Source organism: Doryrhamphus excisus, chromosome 17 (genome assembly GCF_030265055.1).
Source record: "Doryrhamphus excisus isolate RoL2022-K1 chromosome 17, RoL_Dexc_1.0, whole genome shotgun sequence".
NCBI classification, from domain to species: Eukaryota; Metazoa; Chordata; class Actinopteri; order Syngnathiformes; family Syngnathidae; genus Doryrhamphus; species Doryrhamphus excisus.
Window position 1 is genome coordinate 3708588 of NC_080482.1, and position 12982 is coordinate 3721569.

The following is a 12982-nucleotide window of genomic DNA, read 5'->3' on the forward strand; positions in this document are numbered from 1 at the left end:
AAAAAAAAAAAAATTAACTTAAAGAGTAACCGAACCACATGAAGCTGCTGACTAAAATGTCATTCACCGCCGTATGATTTAAAAAAGTAACTGTGCAAAGTTACACTTGTGACAAATTGTGGTAAAAAAAACAGTCATGATGATTAGACCCATCATACATAAGTAAATTAATAATGTTTAATTCAGCCTTGGGATTGGCTGGCGACAAGTCCGGGGTGTCAGCTAGGATAGGCTCCCCCGCGACCCTAGTGGGGACAGACGGCGTCCAATGGACGAATGTATGGATGGATGTTTAATTCACGTGGAACAATTTAGTCTCATAGCTTATTTCCATGTTTTGCAGCTGGAGTGTGTTAGAAGCTGTTTAAGGTGCAGATTAATGATAAGGTGCAATTAAGGTAATGATCATTATTGGATTTCCAAAGTTCCTGTACTTCATGTGTACTATCAGTGTATCCGAAATTGTGTGCATATTTTGCAAACAGTAATGACGTCCAATGCAAATCATTTTCCAGGATGCAATTGCAGTTAAGATCAGAGCCACTCAATAAAACTATGATATTCCTGTCAGGTTTTTGTGCTCACCGACTCCTGTGCATCACTTTTGATTATTATTTTCAGATTTATATTGTTCTAACATTGCCCAAAGCATTACATCATCAGGTTTTAAGAGTTTTTCATGCAGAATGTCTTGATGACTGTAATGTCTGTAGCTGCAGTGAAGGTCTGAAGTGCTCCATTGTTGACAGACGCTGTAGCTAATGACACTGCTCAGTAGCACGGAATCCATCAAGATAAGACTGCTACTGAACTGTGCCACACCGCAAGGTTCGAAAGCCGCTCGCCAACTCGTGGAGGCCCATCCTGCTGACGGTGCCAATCAGTTGTGCGGCTCCTTTTTTTTTTTTTTCCTACCGCAAGTTTGTATCATAATTCACATGGAGTATGTGATGCTGCTTTTTCATCTTTGAGCTCACACGTGCACATCGGCCAAGCCACAGCTGACGCCAGAGACGGAGCTACTGCAGGCAAAGAAAACACAAGACACTCTCACTTTCTCCCCATGCTGTCTACTTGTGCCCCAAGCTTGAGTCTGCTTCTGATTATGTGATCATCCTTTCGGGTTTGCCATCAGCTTTTCAGACCCACAAAAGTCTTTTTATGCTTTTTCTAGAAATCTGGCCCCACACCAAAATGTATTACATACTGTAGGATCATGTCTAAGTTTTTGTTAATTGCCCTCTTGGACGGTGATCGTCCAACTCATGTTGATGAATGGCTTTTTTCTTTAAAGTGATAAATATTTCCACATTATTTGTAACTCTCGTAATGGCAACTGTTTACACTTTCAGAGTATCAGCCTTCAAGCCCCATCAAATATCATTATGATGTACCATTAAAAAAAATAAAACTTTAATTATCCATGTGAGCTGAGCTATTCTGCTGAATACTAAACTTCGATAATCCCTGCAGTATTCCGATTTCTTTAGGGAACTAATGGAATTACATTTTCAGTAAACAACTCCTACATGTGGTTTTACTTACTGTATTAGCTAATAACCACAAATTATAATAGTATTACCTAATGGGAATCATTATTTTGGCGGCTGTAGATTAGACAAACGTGATATCAACTCAACCACAAAGTCAACTGCCAATTGAAGTTAAAGTAAGTAAAGATGCATTTGGTGTGCTAGACTTTATTCATTCATTTTGTACCGCTTATCCTCACAAGGGTCACGGGGGTGCTGGAGCCTATCCCAGCTGTCTTCGGGCGAGAGGCGGGGTACACCCTGGACTGGTGGCCAGCCAATCACAGGGCACATATAGACAAACAACCATTCACACTCACATTCATATCGATGGACAATTTGGAGTCGCCAATTAACCTAGCATGTTTTTGGAATGTGGGAGGAAACCGGAGGACCCGGAGAAAACCCACGCATGCACGGGGAGAACATGCAAACTCCACACAGAGATGGCCGAGGATGGAATTGAACCCGGTCTCCTAGCTGTGGGGTCTGTGCGCTAACCATTTGACCACCGTGCATAATTGTAAACACAGTCCAATATGCAAATAATACTGTATGACGCTGTGCTGATACTGTAGCACTGTGCAAACAGATTGCATTTAAATAAAATGTATATACCACAACACATATTAAAGTGAGGAAGAAAGTGAACTTTCATATTGCAACAAACTGGTCTCATTTGCAGTCAGGGGCTGCTGGATTTGTCAAAAGTGCTGAAAAAACTAGCCGTTATCAAGCTCTTGAATACATCGGAGAGAAAGGCAAAACATTGGGATAAAATGATGACGAAACGCTTAAACTTTAGCGGGCATTTTGCAAGCGCTCGCCCGCACTTGCGCACAAACGCAAACACACACACACAGACACAAACACAAACACACACAGACACACACACACAGACACAAACACACACACACACCTATCCCGGTGTGGAAAACATCGCGCCGACCAGGAGGTTGCAGGAGCTCGTCGCTGGCGTCATGGATGGGCGGTGCGTTAACGGAGAACGCAGGGTGTTTCCCAGCTTTAAAAGAACCAGAGACAGCCCCTCTGACAAAGCCGCGCTGCGTCATCGACCTGGGGAGACTCTTGGAGACCTTCAATGGGAACAAGACAGACTAACTCACCTCAGCCACAGTCGTCCCCTTAACAGCGCCCACCTCCTCATCCACTCCACCAAGACTCATCCGGTGCGCACACCCACCACGTTTACAATCCATTTATATCACTTTATTCTAAAATTTGCTTTATTTTTTTTACGCGTGAGTTAATGACCAAGCTTGTACTATTTTATGCTCCGTTGCTCATGCAGCCTCTCAGCCGGGTAAAGTTGAGCGCCGCTTGTTGAATGCAGGATACGCTCATCTTGAGCGGTTCTTCCAAGTTCACGTTTGAAGCTCCAGCCAGTGAGGAGCGGGGACTCCACTCTGGTACCTCTGTCGCCGAAATGAAGTCTGCAGAAGAAGGTAAAGCACTGCTGAATGTCTGACTTTGTGATGTGTTCATGCCAAGTGTTGCATGCGTCTCATGCATAATAATGCTGTCAGTTGTATTTATGGCTGCAGAATAATGTCATTTTGAAGTAGTGGAGGGTTAAATAAGCATATTTAATCACACCAAGAGCAAATTATTAATGTATCAGTTAGCGCCAATGATTTTTTGGTGTGACTTTACAACATAATGAATAAGTGACTTTGGGCATAAAGTTGAATTTAGTGACATATACTGATGTAAAACCTCTATTAACAACTGTATAGCTATAGGTTTTGCAGGTGTTTCTCTCAGACTTAAGTATTGAGCAGGTGGCAGTGCCGTCACCTGTATAAAACTTTAATGTTTCCATTCATGCAACACAGAAGTACTAAATTGAGGTCGTTATTATTAATTGTATGGAGAAGCCAAGAGTCAACTTTTAAAATGCAAGTCCCGTTGTGTTGGTTATTCATGATTAATGTTTACAGATTCCATTGGGTCCATCAGAAGTTGTTCATAGTCTGCCTTATGTGGATTCAAGCGCTGATGTCACTGGCTTTTTGTGGATTCTGTTTTCATTTAGTTTTTTGTGATTTCAGATGAACGGGTGCGGGTTTTATTATTATCCATTTTGGCCCCAACTCTTATAATTGGTAACATATGTTTCTGTGTGCCTGTGTGTGAGAGCGAGACAATTGTGATGTGTCCGCTTAGGGATGCTGAGTAGCTTGCTTGGCAGGGAGTCATGCTTAACCACTCACAGCCTCAGCAATATGCCGAAGGCTGCTTTATTATCGCAGAACTTCACAAAGTCCGACACGCACAGCTAAAAACACACATCCTATTGGGTTCCTGCCATAACCTGCACTCAGCATGTGTAATAAGTGTGGGTCCAGGCCCCTTTGCTCCAGAAGATGCAGATGGCTTCTGTGGGCAACCACCTATCTGTCCCTGAGGTCCCGTCAGGCTTAGACTGTTGTAGACCGCAATCCCTGGAGATAAATATATTCATTCTTTTGGTATGCATGTTTACTTCGCCTAGAGAGAATCCAATAGCGTGATTGAGAAAATTAGTCAGTTGTCTTTGAAATGTACTGCAGATTGTGTTTTTTTCCATTTGCAAATTAGAATGAAATTCCTTATTTGGAAGATGAAACCTAAAAACACTGTAGCATCATACAAAACAGGAAGACTAAAAACCCCCCAGTAGGTAAAGTGTGATGTGTCACAGAGTGTGCTGATAGAAAACATTTGCAACTATGAGCAAAGTAAGTCAGGCTTGAAGTGAGGAGGTGTGTCACACTGGGTGGAGCGGGCAGAGATGTTGCCTTCTGAGGTCTACAAGAGCGTAAACCAGAAAAGAAAAGCCTCAGAGGAGTTTGATCTGGGACGCACTTTTAGATGAAAGTCACAGTTTGATAAGGGAGCAGAGATGAGTTTTCAGCAAGAAGAGCAAGAGTTTGATTTTAGTTATATATTTGAGCACAGCCAGTGCGTGTATCAGCCTGACAGAGGTGGGTATTGAAATTACATTTCTTGCTTTATTTGATGTGTAGACCATATTGAGTGCATTGTGGTGATGTTGATATGTTGAAATGATAATTCATTATGCACTACAGGATTGTATTTGTGGCGCCATATTTAATGTTTAAAATACAAAGTGTATATTTTCCCATGAAACTTCTAAAATATTTGACTATATATATATATATGTGATATAACATGTATTAACATGTGATATACTGAACTTGTCCAATGCACAGTGTATTATCAACTCTGAAAATAGACTCCCACAACCTAATTTTAGATTGCTAACTTGTATATGATGTGGTGTGTGACAGATTTCATGAGATTCGGAGCGTTGTGGTGAACACACCAAAGGGGAATGCCCTTGACTTTCACACTGACTAAATGGCGTCTGATCTGTGGACATTCACCGTTCTTATTGAAAGGCAAAACATGATGTTTACAACTGTTGTATAAGACAGCAACTGTTTGGCAGAGGTGGATAACCTACAAGGCTGTAGGATGTTTGTTGGCTGTTGTTTATCTTTTATCTTCTCTATTGTGCGCTCACCTCTGCGTATGAGTGTGTTATGCTGCAGATGCCTCTCTTTGACTTAATCACAAGCTCAGAGCGAAGCGAGAGTGCTGTCAGATTTCCACAGGGGAGGGCCTAATTCACTCAGTGAGTGATGCAATCAATCAAATAAAGCATCCATCAGTCTGCTGTTGGAGGGATTCCTGTAGAGTACATTTGACAGCAAGGAGTGCCAAACACAGTCTTAAATGAACTTATCCAGCAAACAGGGTGGCTGTGCAATTTGGGACTACAGAGCAACCACATATACAGTAACTACTTGAAAATGATTGCTAAGCTTCTCCAGATGTTCATAGAATAAAGAAAGGAGTCAGTCTGTCGCTGGTAAGATTTCTATGGGGGCATTGTTTGTACATGTAATCAGGGTTAATTACTGCCAAAGTATAATGACACTGATCACCTTAATCTAGCGGGCACACATGGCTCCATATTGAAAACGTGCTTCTCTTTTTCAGATGCATTCAGCTACACACCAAATGTCACGCTTTCCCTTCCATTGGGCATGGGCAACCCTTGTCTGGCTACCCAGTACCACACCTTACAGTCCAGTCCGGTCATCTCTGTTACATCTTGTCACCAGACAGGCTACAACTTCCAAAATGACAACCATGTGGCATCAGGTTATTACTTGCCTCATGGTCTCAGACCTAACGGGGCTCCAGCTCTGGAAAGTCCACGTATTGAAATTACTGCCTACAGCCAGTGTCCTGAAGATGAAGTAGAAGAAAGCATCAGAGAAGACCACATCATCAAAAGAGGTGTTAACTCCATTGTGACACTTACACTGCCCAATGCAGATGGCTACCGTGATCCCAGCTGCCTCAGTCCCGCGAGCAGCATTTCTTCACGCAGCTGTAACTCTGAAGCTTCATCCTACGAGTCTGGCTTTTACAACTATGACAACTCCCCACAGAATTCCCCCTGGCAGTCTCCCTGCGTTTCTCCCAGGGGCTCCACACTTTTATCCTGCCCACATGCCAGCGGCCCCGCAGCCTCCCCTCACAATTCGCCCTCCAACTCCCCTCAGATCGGAGCTGTGGCTGAGGAAGGCTGGCCAGCTCAGCCTCGTGGCTCCAGGCCGAACTCCCCTTCCTTCAATGGTGGAGGCAACAACAACAACAACAGCAGCAGTGCTGGTGTGGGGAAGAGAAAGTACAGCTTCAATGATACCCCCTGCCACCAGACATCTTGTTCACCCCACCAATCTCCTACACCCTCACCGTATGGCTCCCCCAGAGTCAGTGTCACAGATGAGAACTGGCTTGCCAATGCCAACCAGTACACCAACTCCGCCATTGTGGCCGCGATCAATGCTTTAACCACAGATGGAGTGATAGACATGGGAGAGGGGATCCCCATTAAGACACGTAAGACCATGGTGGACCATTCACCTTCTATGAGCCTCAAGGTGGAGCCTGGTGGTGAAGAGCTCGTCCAGGAGGGGGACCTCGGCCACGAGGACTATCCTTCCCGCATGGTTTTGAAGAAGGAGAACTACTGCGGAGGCTTCCTCGAGGTGCCTCAGCATCCCTACTCTTGGTCGAAACCCAAGCCTTACCTAAGGTAGGTGCTTTAGTCAGTCATACTTGATCATTTTTTTACACAATTTTGATTTCATTGATGACTGAAAAATCTAAAGTACTTTATACTATCGGGGGGCAGGGCTCAGGTTGTAGCGTGGTTGTCCCACGACCTGAAGGTTGCAGGTACGATCCTCCATCGTATGATCCTGTCGAAGTATCATTAGGCAAAATACGAAATCCCATTTGCTCCTGATGTGAAGTGTGTGAACCAAACAATTTTTATTTCACAGTTTACAGGCACTAGCATGGCGTTTAAGCTCCTTTGTGCTCCTATTACTGTAACAACATCCACACAAAGTTTAACGCACATGGACACCCACTGTTGGAAATGTTTACATAAAAATACATAGTTTTTTGTTTTTATGAGGATTGTGCGCTAATTTTTCCCAATTGTGGCCCTCAGGGCATCATTTTCCAAGCCAATAGCACACCTTCCTGTCGGAACTCAAGTGTTTGATTAAGATAGTGACCAACAGGAAGCAATGGTGACAGGCCTGACCGAAGAGGAAACAGTCTGTGGGTTAATCAGCCGGCTCTCGACTGTGGTCTGTCCCGCCATCCGACCATCTCCTTCTGTAGCCACGGTGATGTCATGCAACAACTGTGCAGATAAACTCTTGTGTGGGGAAATCAGTCCATATTGAGTCAACAAACAGCACACAACTTCCACCAAAATGTCAGAGATTGGTTTCAGACAAACCATCAGGGATTTTGCGTTACCAGGCATCCGATACAGAGAATTGTTGTCTTGTACGTGTTTGTTTTGGTTAAGATATCACAGCGGTTCTCACAAGGGAAATGATTGACATGTTGAGAACAATGATGTTGAGGGAGGCCAGCTGTATCCAAGAATTAGATATGGTCCAAGGCAGGGTGGGATGCTGATCCCATTCCATTGCCTAACGCCTACTATTAAGAGTGTTAATCCTTCTATTCCTATCAAACTTAAGTAGATCACAGCATCAACAGGCGTGCTGAGTGATTGGGTCTTTGGGCGAGATTTGTTTTTGTACCCCAGATATGTCGCTGCCTTTTCCCTCCCTTGATCAGTGTCTGTTCCCACTTGTCACAATATAGTATTAACACACTGAAGTCAAATCCACAGCACACTGTGCTCTTTTGTTTTCATTAAAAAAAAGAGACACAAATTGTTACTGAGGAACAAGGGATTACACATGATTCGATTACAGACCATGATGAAATGGAGAAGGATTAAGCCAGTTTGAATTACAAAAAGTGTCCGAAATTAAGCCCAATTTAGAGCAAGGTCATACATTTTTGACGTTGACAGAAATGGGGCCCATGGAAAAATATCAAACCACACACATTTTCAGTGAATATAATAAAGTATAATGAAAAGACACATGTAAAGACGTGTAGCCATGTGTCAGGTAGTTGTTCTAAGTAGGCTGGAAATTTGAAACAGAGCCATCAGGTTTTCACGACAAAGTGACAATCATGAATAAGTATGTTTTACGGTGTCACAGAAATGGCATAACATTAATGTGTAGTGTGTGATGTCATTGCAGCCCATCTCTGCCAGCGCTTGATTGGCAGCTCCCATCCTGCTCCGGCCCATACAGTTTACAGATTGAGTTACAGCCAAAGTCCCACCACAGAGCCCACTATGAAACTGAAGGCAGCCGTGGGGCAGTGAAAGCTCTATCTGGAGGTCACCCGGTTGTCCAGGTACGCTGACAACACTGCATTCTAACAGGTTAACTGCCTTACGTTTGGGAATAAATTCAGAACATGCAATTTAATGCAAATTCTCATAATTGATTTTTTTTTTTCTGTCACAACAAACCTTGGGCATTTGGCACAAAGTGAAGTCAATTACAACCACATGTACAAGAGATGGTGTTATATTATTTTCTCAGCATTCATTCTTTTATTTTTTCTAATTTGTTCACCAGAGGCTAACCAGGTCCCCCAGAATTAAGATAACAATAATAATAATAATAATTAGTATTATTAATTAGAATTATTATATAGCCCCAATACTTTACAGCATTAATCTAATGCTCTAACTAATATCTGAAATGAAACTTTGTCTGGATTAACTATTGTCTGTACATAATAATACTTTGTAAACATGGGTGTGCCATGTGCTGTGTTTGTAATGTTCCCTGAATGTGATTCAATCTGTTATTGCAAATTCTTACCATTAAGCAGTATACACTGACCCAATTAGTATAGAGCGGCACCATAGTCTCTCGTTGTTGAGTTTGATAAACACTTAGAAGCACATTAGTCTGGTCAGCAACACATCACAGATCTTTTTTTTCAATGTCACCACACTGGGTGGATATCTTGGTTTACAAAAGGTAAGGATCGAGCAGAGAAACCAATGCCACGGGTGATGAAGCGCAGCCTGTAACTTCCAAAAACTGCATTTTAAAAAATTAAGTAGGGAGTGCATTTAATGATTTAAAATGAATATTGATCATGCAGCAACCAGAGACAACCTTTGTTTTTCTCTGTAAAGTTTAAGCCTTGTGGTATATCCCCTTCACTTACTTAGTCTCAGATTTTGTTAGCACCACAGCTGTTTTGTAAATAGAAGCTGTCAGCACATGCTGGTGTGTTCACTGTCAATGTACTTGACAGCTGCAGGCCTGTCAGCTCTTAGGTTTCCTCTGTTAATACCACCAATGGTTCCCCATTCAATACACACCTTTGTATACACGAAGCAGACATGTAATTTAGTACATCTGCAAAAGCTAATAAAATACAGAACAACAACTGAATCAAAAAAACAATGGTTTCCTGAAATATTAAAAATGCCTCTCGGTTTTATAAATTCCATGCTGTATCTTTTGGAAGTTTGCGACGCAAAATCTGTCATATTTCATGATTATGAGTGTATTTGATATTTCAGTTGTGTTGTAACCATGAAGGATAAGGCATGTCATATTCCCCAGTGCCCGGTGGTAATGAGTGGCAGGCACTGGATGGGTGAGGTGCATTCAAGGAGAATGAGCCAATAATGACACAGGTCCACGGGTGTAGGAAGCAGCCAAGGAAGTGTGTGCACGAAAGCCACAGATTCGAAAGAATGGGAAGGGGCAGAGGGAATCACCGCGCAGCTGGGGCTTGGCTTGGCTGCCCCTGGAGATGCTCTGCATCCTGCTGATTAGAGCCTTGGTGGCCCAGAGGTTGGCTGAGCATGGTGGTAGTAGTGGGGGCAGGGGTGGTGTTTGTGGTAAAGAGTCACAATCCTAGCACCCTTCGGACTCCACCTCCCCTTTGCACGCTACATTGCCTCGCTCTCAGGGGGAGTTGAGAATGGCACTCCTTTTGAACTGCTCATCCATCAACCGTTTCCCAAACCTGCTGCAGCAGGACTCCCTGAACTGAAAGTCAGGATGATCAGGCACACACAATGAGTTTGAGTGACATGTGTGTGGTAAAGCAATGTTATGTTAAAAAAAAAAGACAGATACAGTAATTAAAAACGTGGAGAGAAGATCACGTGCCCTGGAGATGGCAATTGTATCATTGAGTGAGGAGATTGGAAAACATTTGGATCATGTTTACTTTAACTCACTGCAGAATGCTGCTTGTTGTGAACATTCCAAATCTGTGTCATATAATTTATTCTTTTATTCTTAGACTCAAATGCCATCCTTCTGACTTCCATTCATCATCAAGATTGGTCCTTTATTTGACCCCCATGGCTGCTTTTTCACTTTATTTACAGCAGCCGACCACAACGCCATTTAGAGGATCTGCAGTAATCTATTGGCTCCTCTAACAGTTTCCAACCAATATGTTCTTTCGCCACAACTATGCCAAAGTCCCCAGGATGATTTCTGAAGCTGTGCTTTGGAAAATGCAACAACCTGGTTTACCTTTGAGCAACTCTGACATTGATGGATGCATATTTGTCCAAAGGGAAACAAAGAGGGAAAAGAATGGAATCACGTTGAATTATTTTCAGTGCGATTATTCCTATTTAGGCCATCCGGCACTCATCTAAAATGTGGGTTCTGGTGAAGAGGCTGCAAAAGCTTTCGGGATCATATTCAGTCAGGAAGGACGCAGACGTTCAACAGGCCCTTAGTAACAAAAGACAATAACACCTGTTTAATATTAACCCTAACATACAGCACAATCCTGCATATGGCTAGTTCATATAGGATAATGACAGGCCTATGGGGCTTTCTATCTTCCTCAGTCACACATACACACAACCTCACTCACTCTCTCATTAAGTCTAAAGCAGCAACAGACATGGTGTAATTTCAACAGGATGTGGCCATCATCCCTATTAACATGTGCGTGACTTAATACCCATCTCCCTTCCTCTGCAACTATATGTAATGCACATCACATTTGCAGTATATTTCCACCGCCGCTATATGAAAGACCTCAGGGAAACATGTGCATGGTCCTTTGCACATGGAAGTCCACCTTGGATCCTGCATTCACTTTCCATGCAATGTCCCAAAGAAAACCTTCGACCTTTTGTTGGACGTACAAAGGCAACTAATTGCTTATTAAATATAATACCGTCTCTTGTTTGATATTAACAAGGCTTTGGTGTACCCGGTTGTGTTGTTGGAGCGCTAAGTCATTACTATGATTCAACACCCAAAGGGATATTTATGCCAGTCTTGAATAGTGCTGTTCCTTACATTTGGACAATTACCAAAACCTGTATAACTTACACACTTATTACCTATACACAGTATAGTCAATTCACTATTGCAATAGTAGTTAAGGGTGTAGAAAAAGTGTTATGAAAAAGGATGGGGTTTTCTCCAGCAGTCCAAAGAAACCCATATATATTGGATTAATTAGAGAATCATATAGGATTATAGGTTTGCAGTGGTGAGTGTGGGTGGTTGTTAAATCTTTATGTGCCTCAGTGATCAGTCCACCGTGTGCCCCGATTTTGCCCAAGGTCAGCTGGAATAACCTCTAGCTCCCCACTGACCCAAAACAAGCCCCATTTTTAAGGATTGCAAATAATAGTGAATGCGATCAACAAGGCAGGAGGATAATGGAATCATGTCCAAAAGAAGGGATAGCTTGGATGAGTAACTGGATACAGCAAAGGCTTGTTGTCTGACTGTCATGCATGCGGCAGAAAGGCAGATGTGAATCCACTAGTCTGTTTCTCCTCCCCTTCCCCTCATCCTTTTTTCTTTCCCAAATCTCTGCGCCACGTGGACTTCTACAAGTCATGACAATCCTCCAGGCAGTGATGAAATCACTGCAGAGAAGAAGTCCGCCTCTGCAGGCCCTCATACCGTATTCACATTCTATCAGGCTCGACATTTCTAATGCTCTAATCAAAAGTATAGTTTCAACAGATCATTTGTGTTTCCAATTAACAAAAAAACATTAAACTTAGTCGTTTTTATGTTGACTTTTTAAAGTGATAATGCCTCTGCAGTGGCTCACAAGGGGATGATTGGAAGTGGAGGGAGGTGCACCTTCTCCCTTTTCAGCTCAACACCCCTCCACATCATCACAACTGACCCAGACAATGCAGCTGCATCCAATTACACAATTAACGCATCAGCTGTCATATCCACAACCTTTCTGTTTCAGGAATTGCTACAGTGAGGGCTGTAAAAGGATGTAGCTGACACATTGGCAGGAATTGGCACTCTGTTACAGCTGCAAATCAAGCCTCTGTTCAAACTTGGTTCGGACTATTTTAAAATAAATATTCAGCACACGCTGCAGATAGACCGACCGAAGGCTCGTCTGCTCAAAACGAACCTTTTTGTGGTCCGGCCCCATATGCCAGAGATGAGGTCCTAATTCTGAGGGAAGCCTCTGTTGACGGGCCGCACTCAGCGGCTTGATGGCTTGCCTCCGGTTTGGGAATGCAATGAAGAAGTATGTTGAGCATTCCGCTCAAGTATTTCAATGAGCATTACAGGAGTTTAGCAAGAAAGAGATTGCTTGGTGGCATGGGGAGAGGGTCAGGGGAGCACATATGGTAAATGAATAGATGGGGGCAGGCTCAGGGGGCTCTTGAGATGTCCAGCATCACATGAAGGACTACCTGACCTCATTAATCACTTCATGTGCTCCGTGAGCTCACTAGGATTCAAGTGATGATGCCACCATCATTGCACGCTACCGCAAGATGAGCGAAGGGATGAAACTAATACCCCGGTTTCTTACTGCCTTTGTCCATATTGCCACATCACCACTGAGGTCACCAAAATATCGAAATACATTAACTGCAGTACAAAAGTGACAGGGGACCCGTTTTTTTTTTACCATGGCTGTCTGGGTTTTATTTAATCATAAGGTTGTCATCTGTCAGA

The 12982-nt window shown here is 43.0% G+C and overlaps 1 protein-coding gene across 2 annotated transcripts in view; it reads left to right on the plus strand.

Annotated features, from left to right (window-relative positions):
- Nucleotides 1-2544: 2544 nt before the first annotated feature.
- The window catches only part of LOC131105300 (nuclear factor of activated T-cells, cytoplasmic 1-like), a 46569-nt gene continuing 36131 nt past the window's right edge, over nucleotides 2545-12982 (plus strand). Inside the window, exons 1-4 of one of the 2 annotated variants that reach the window (XM_058053283.1) lie at nucleotides 2545-2722; nucleotides 2845-2998; nucleotides 5562-6669; nucleotides 8219-8378. In XM_058053283.1, coding sequence (XP_057909266.1) covers nucleotides 2881-2998; nucleotides 5562-6669; nucleotides 8219-8378 — 1386 coding nt within the window. In that variant the 5' untranslated portion in view covers nucleotides 2545-2722; nucleotides 2845-2880. Of the gene's footprint in view, nucleotides 2723-2844; nucleotides 2999-4386; nucleotides 4520-5561; nucleotides 6670-8218; nucleotides 8379-12982 lie in introns of those variants that run through there. The other variant, XM_058053284.1, reaches the window with a different exon arrangement.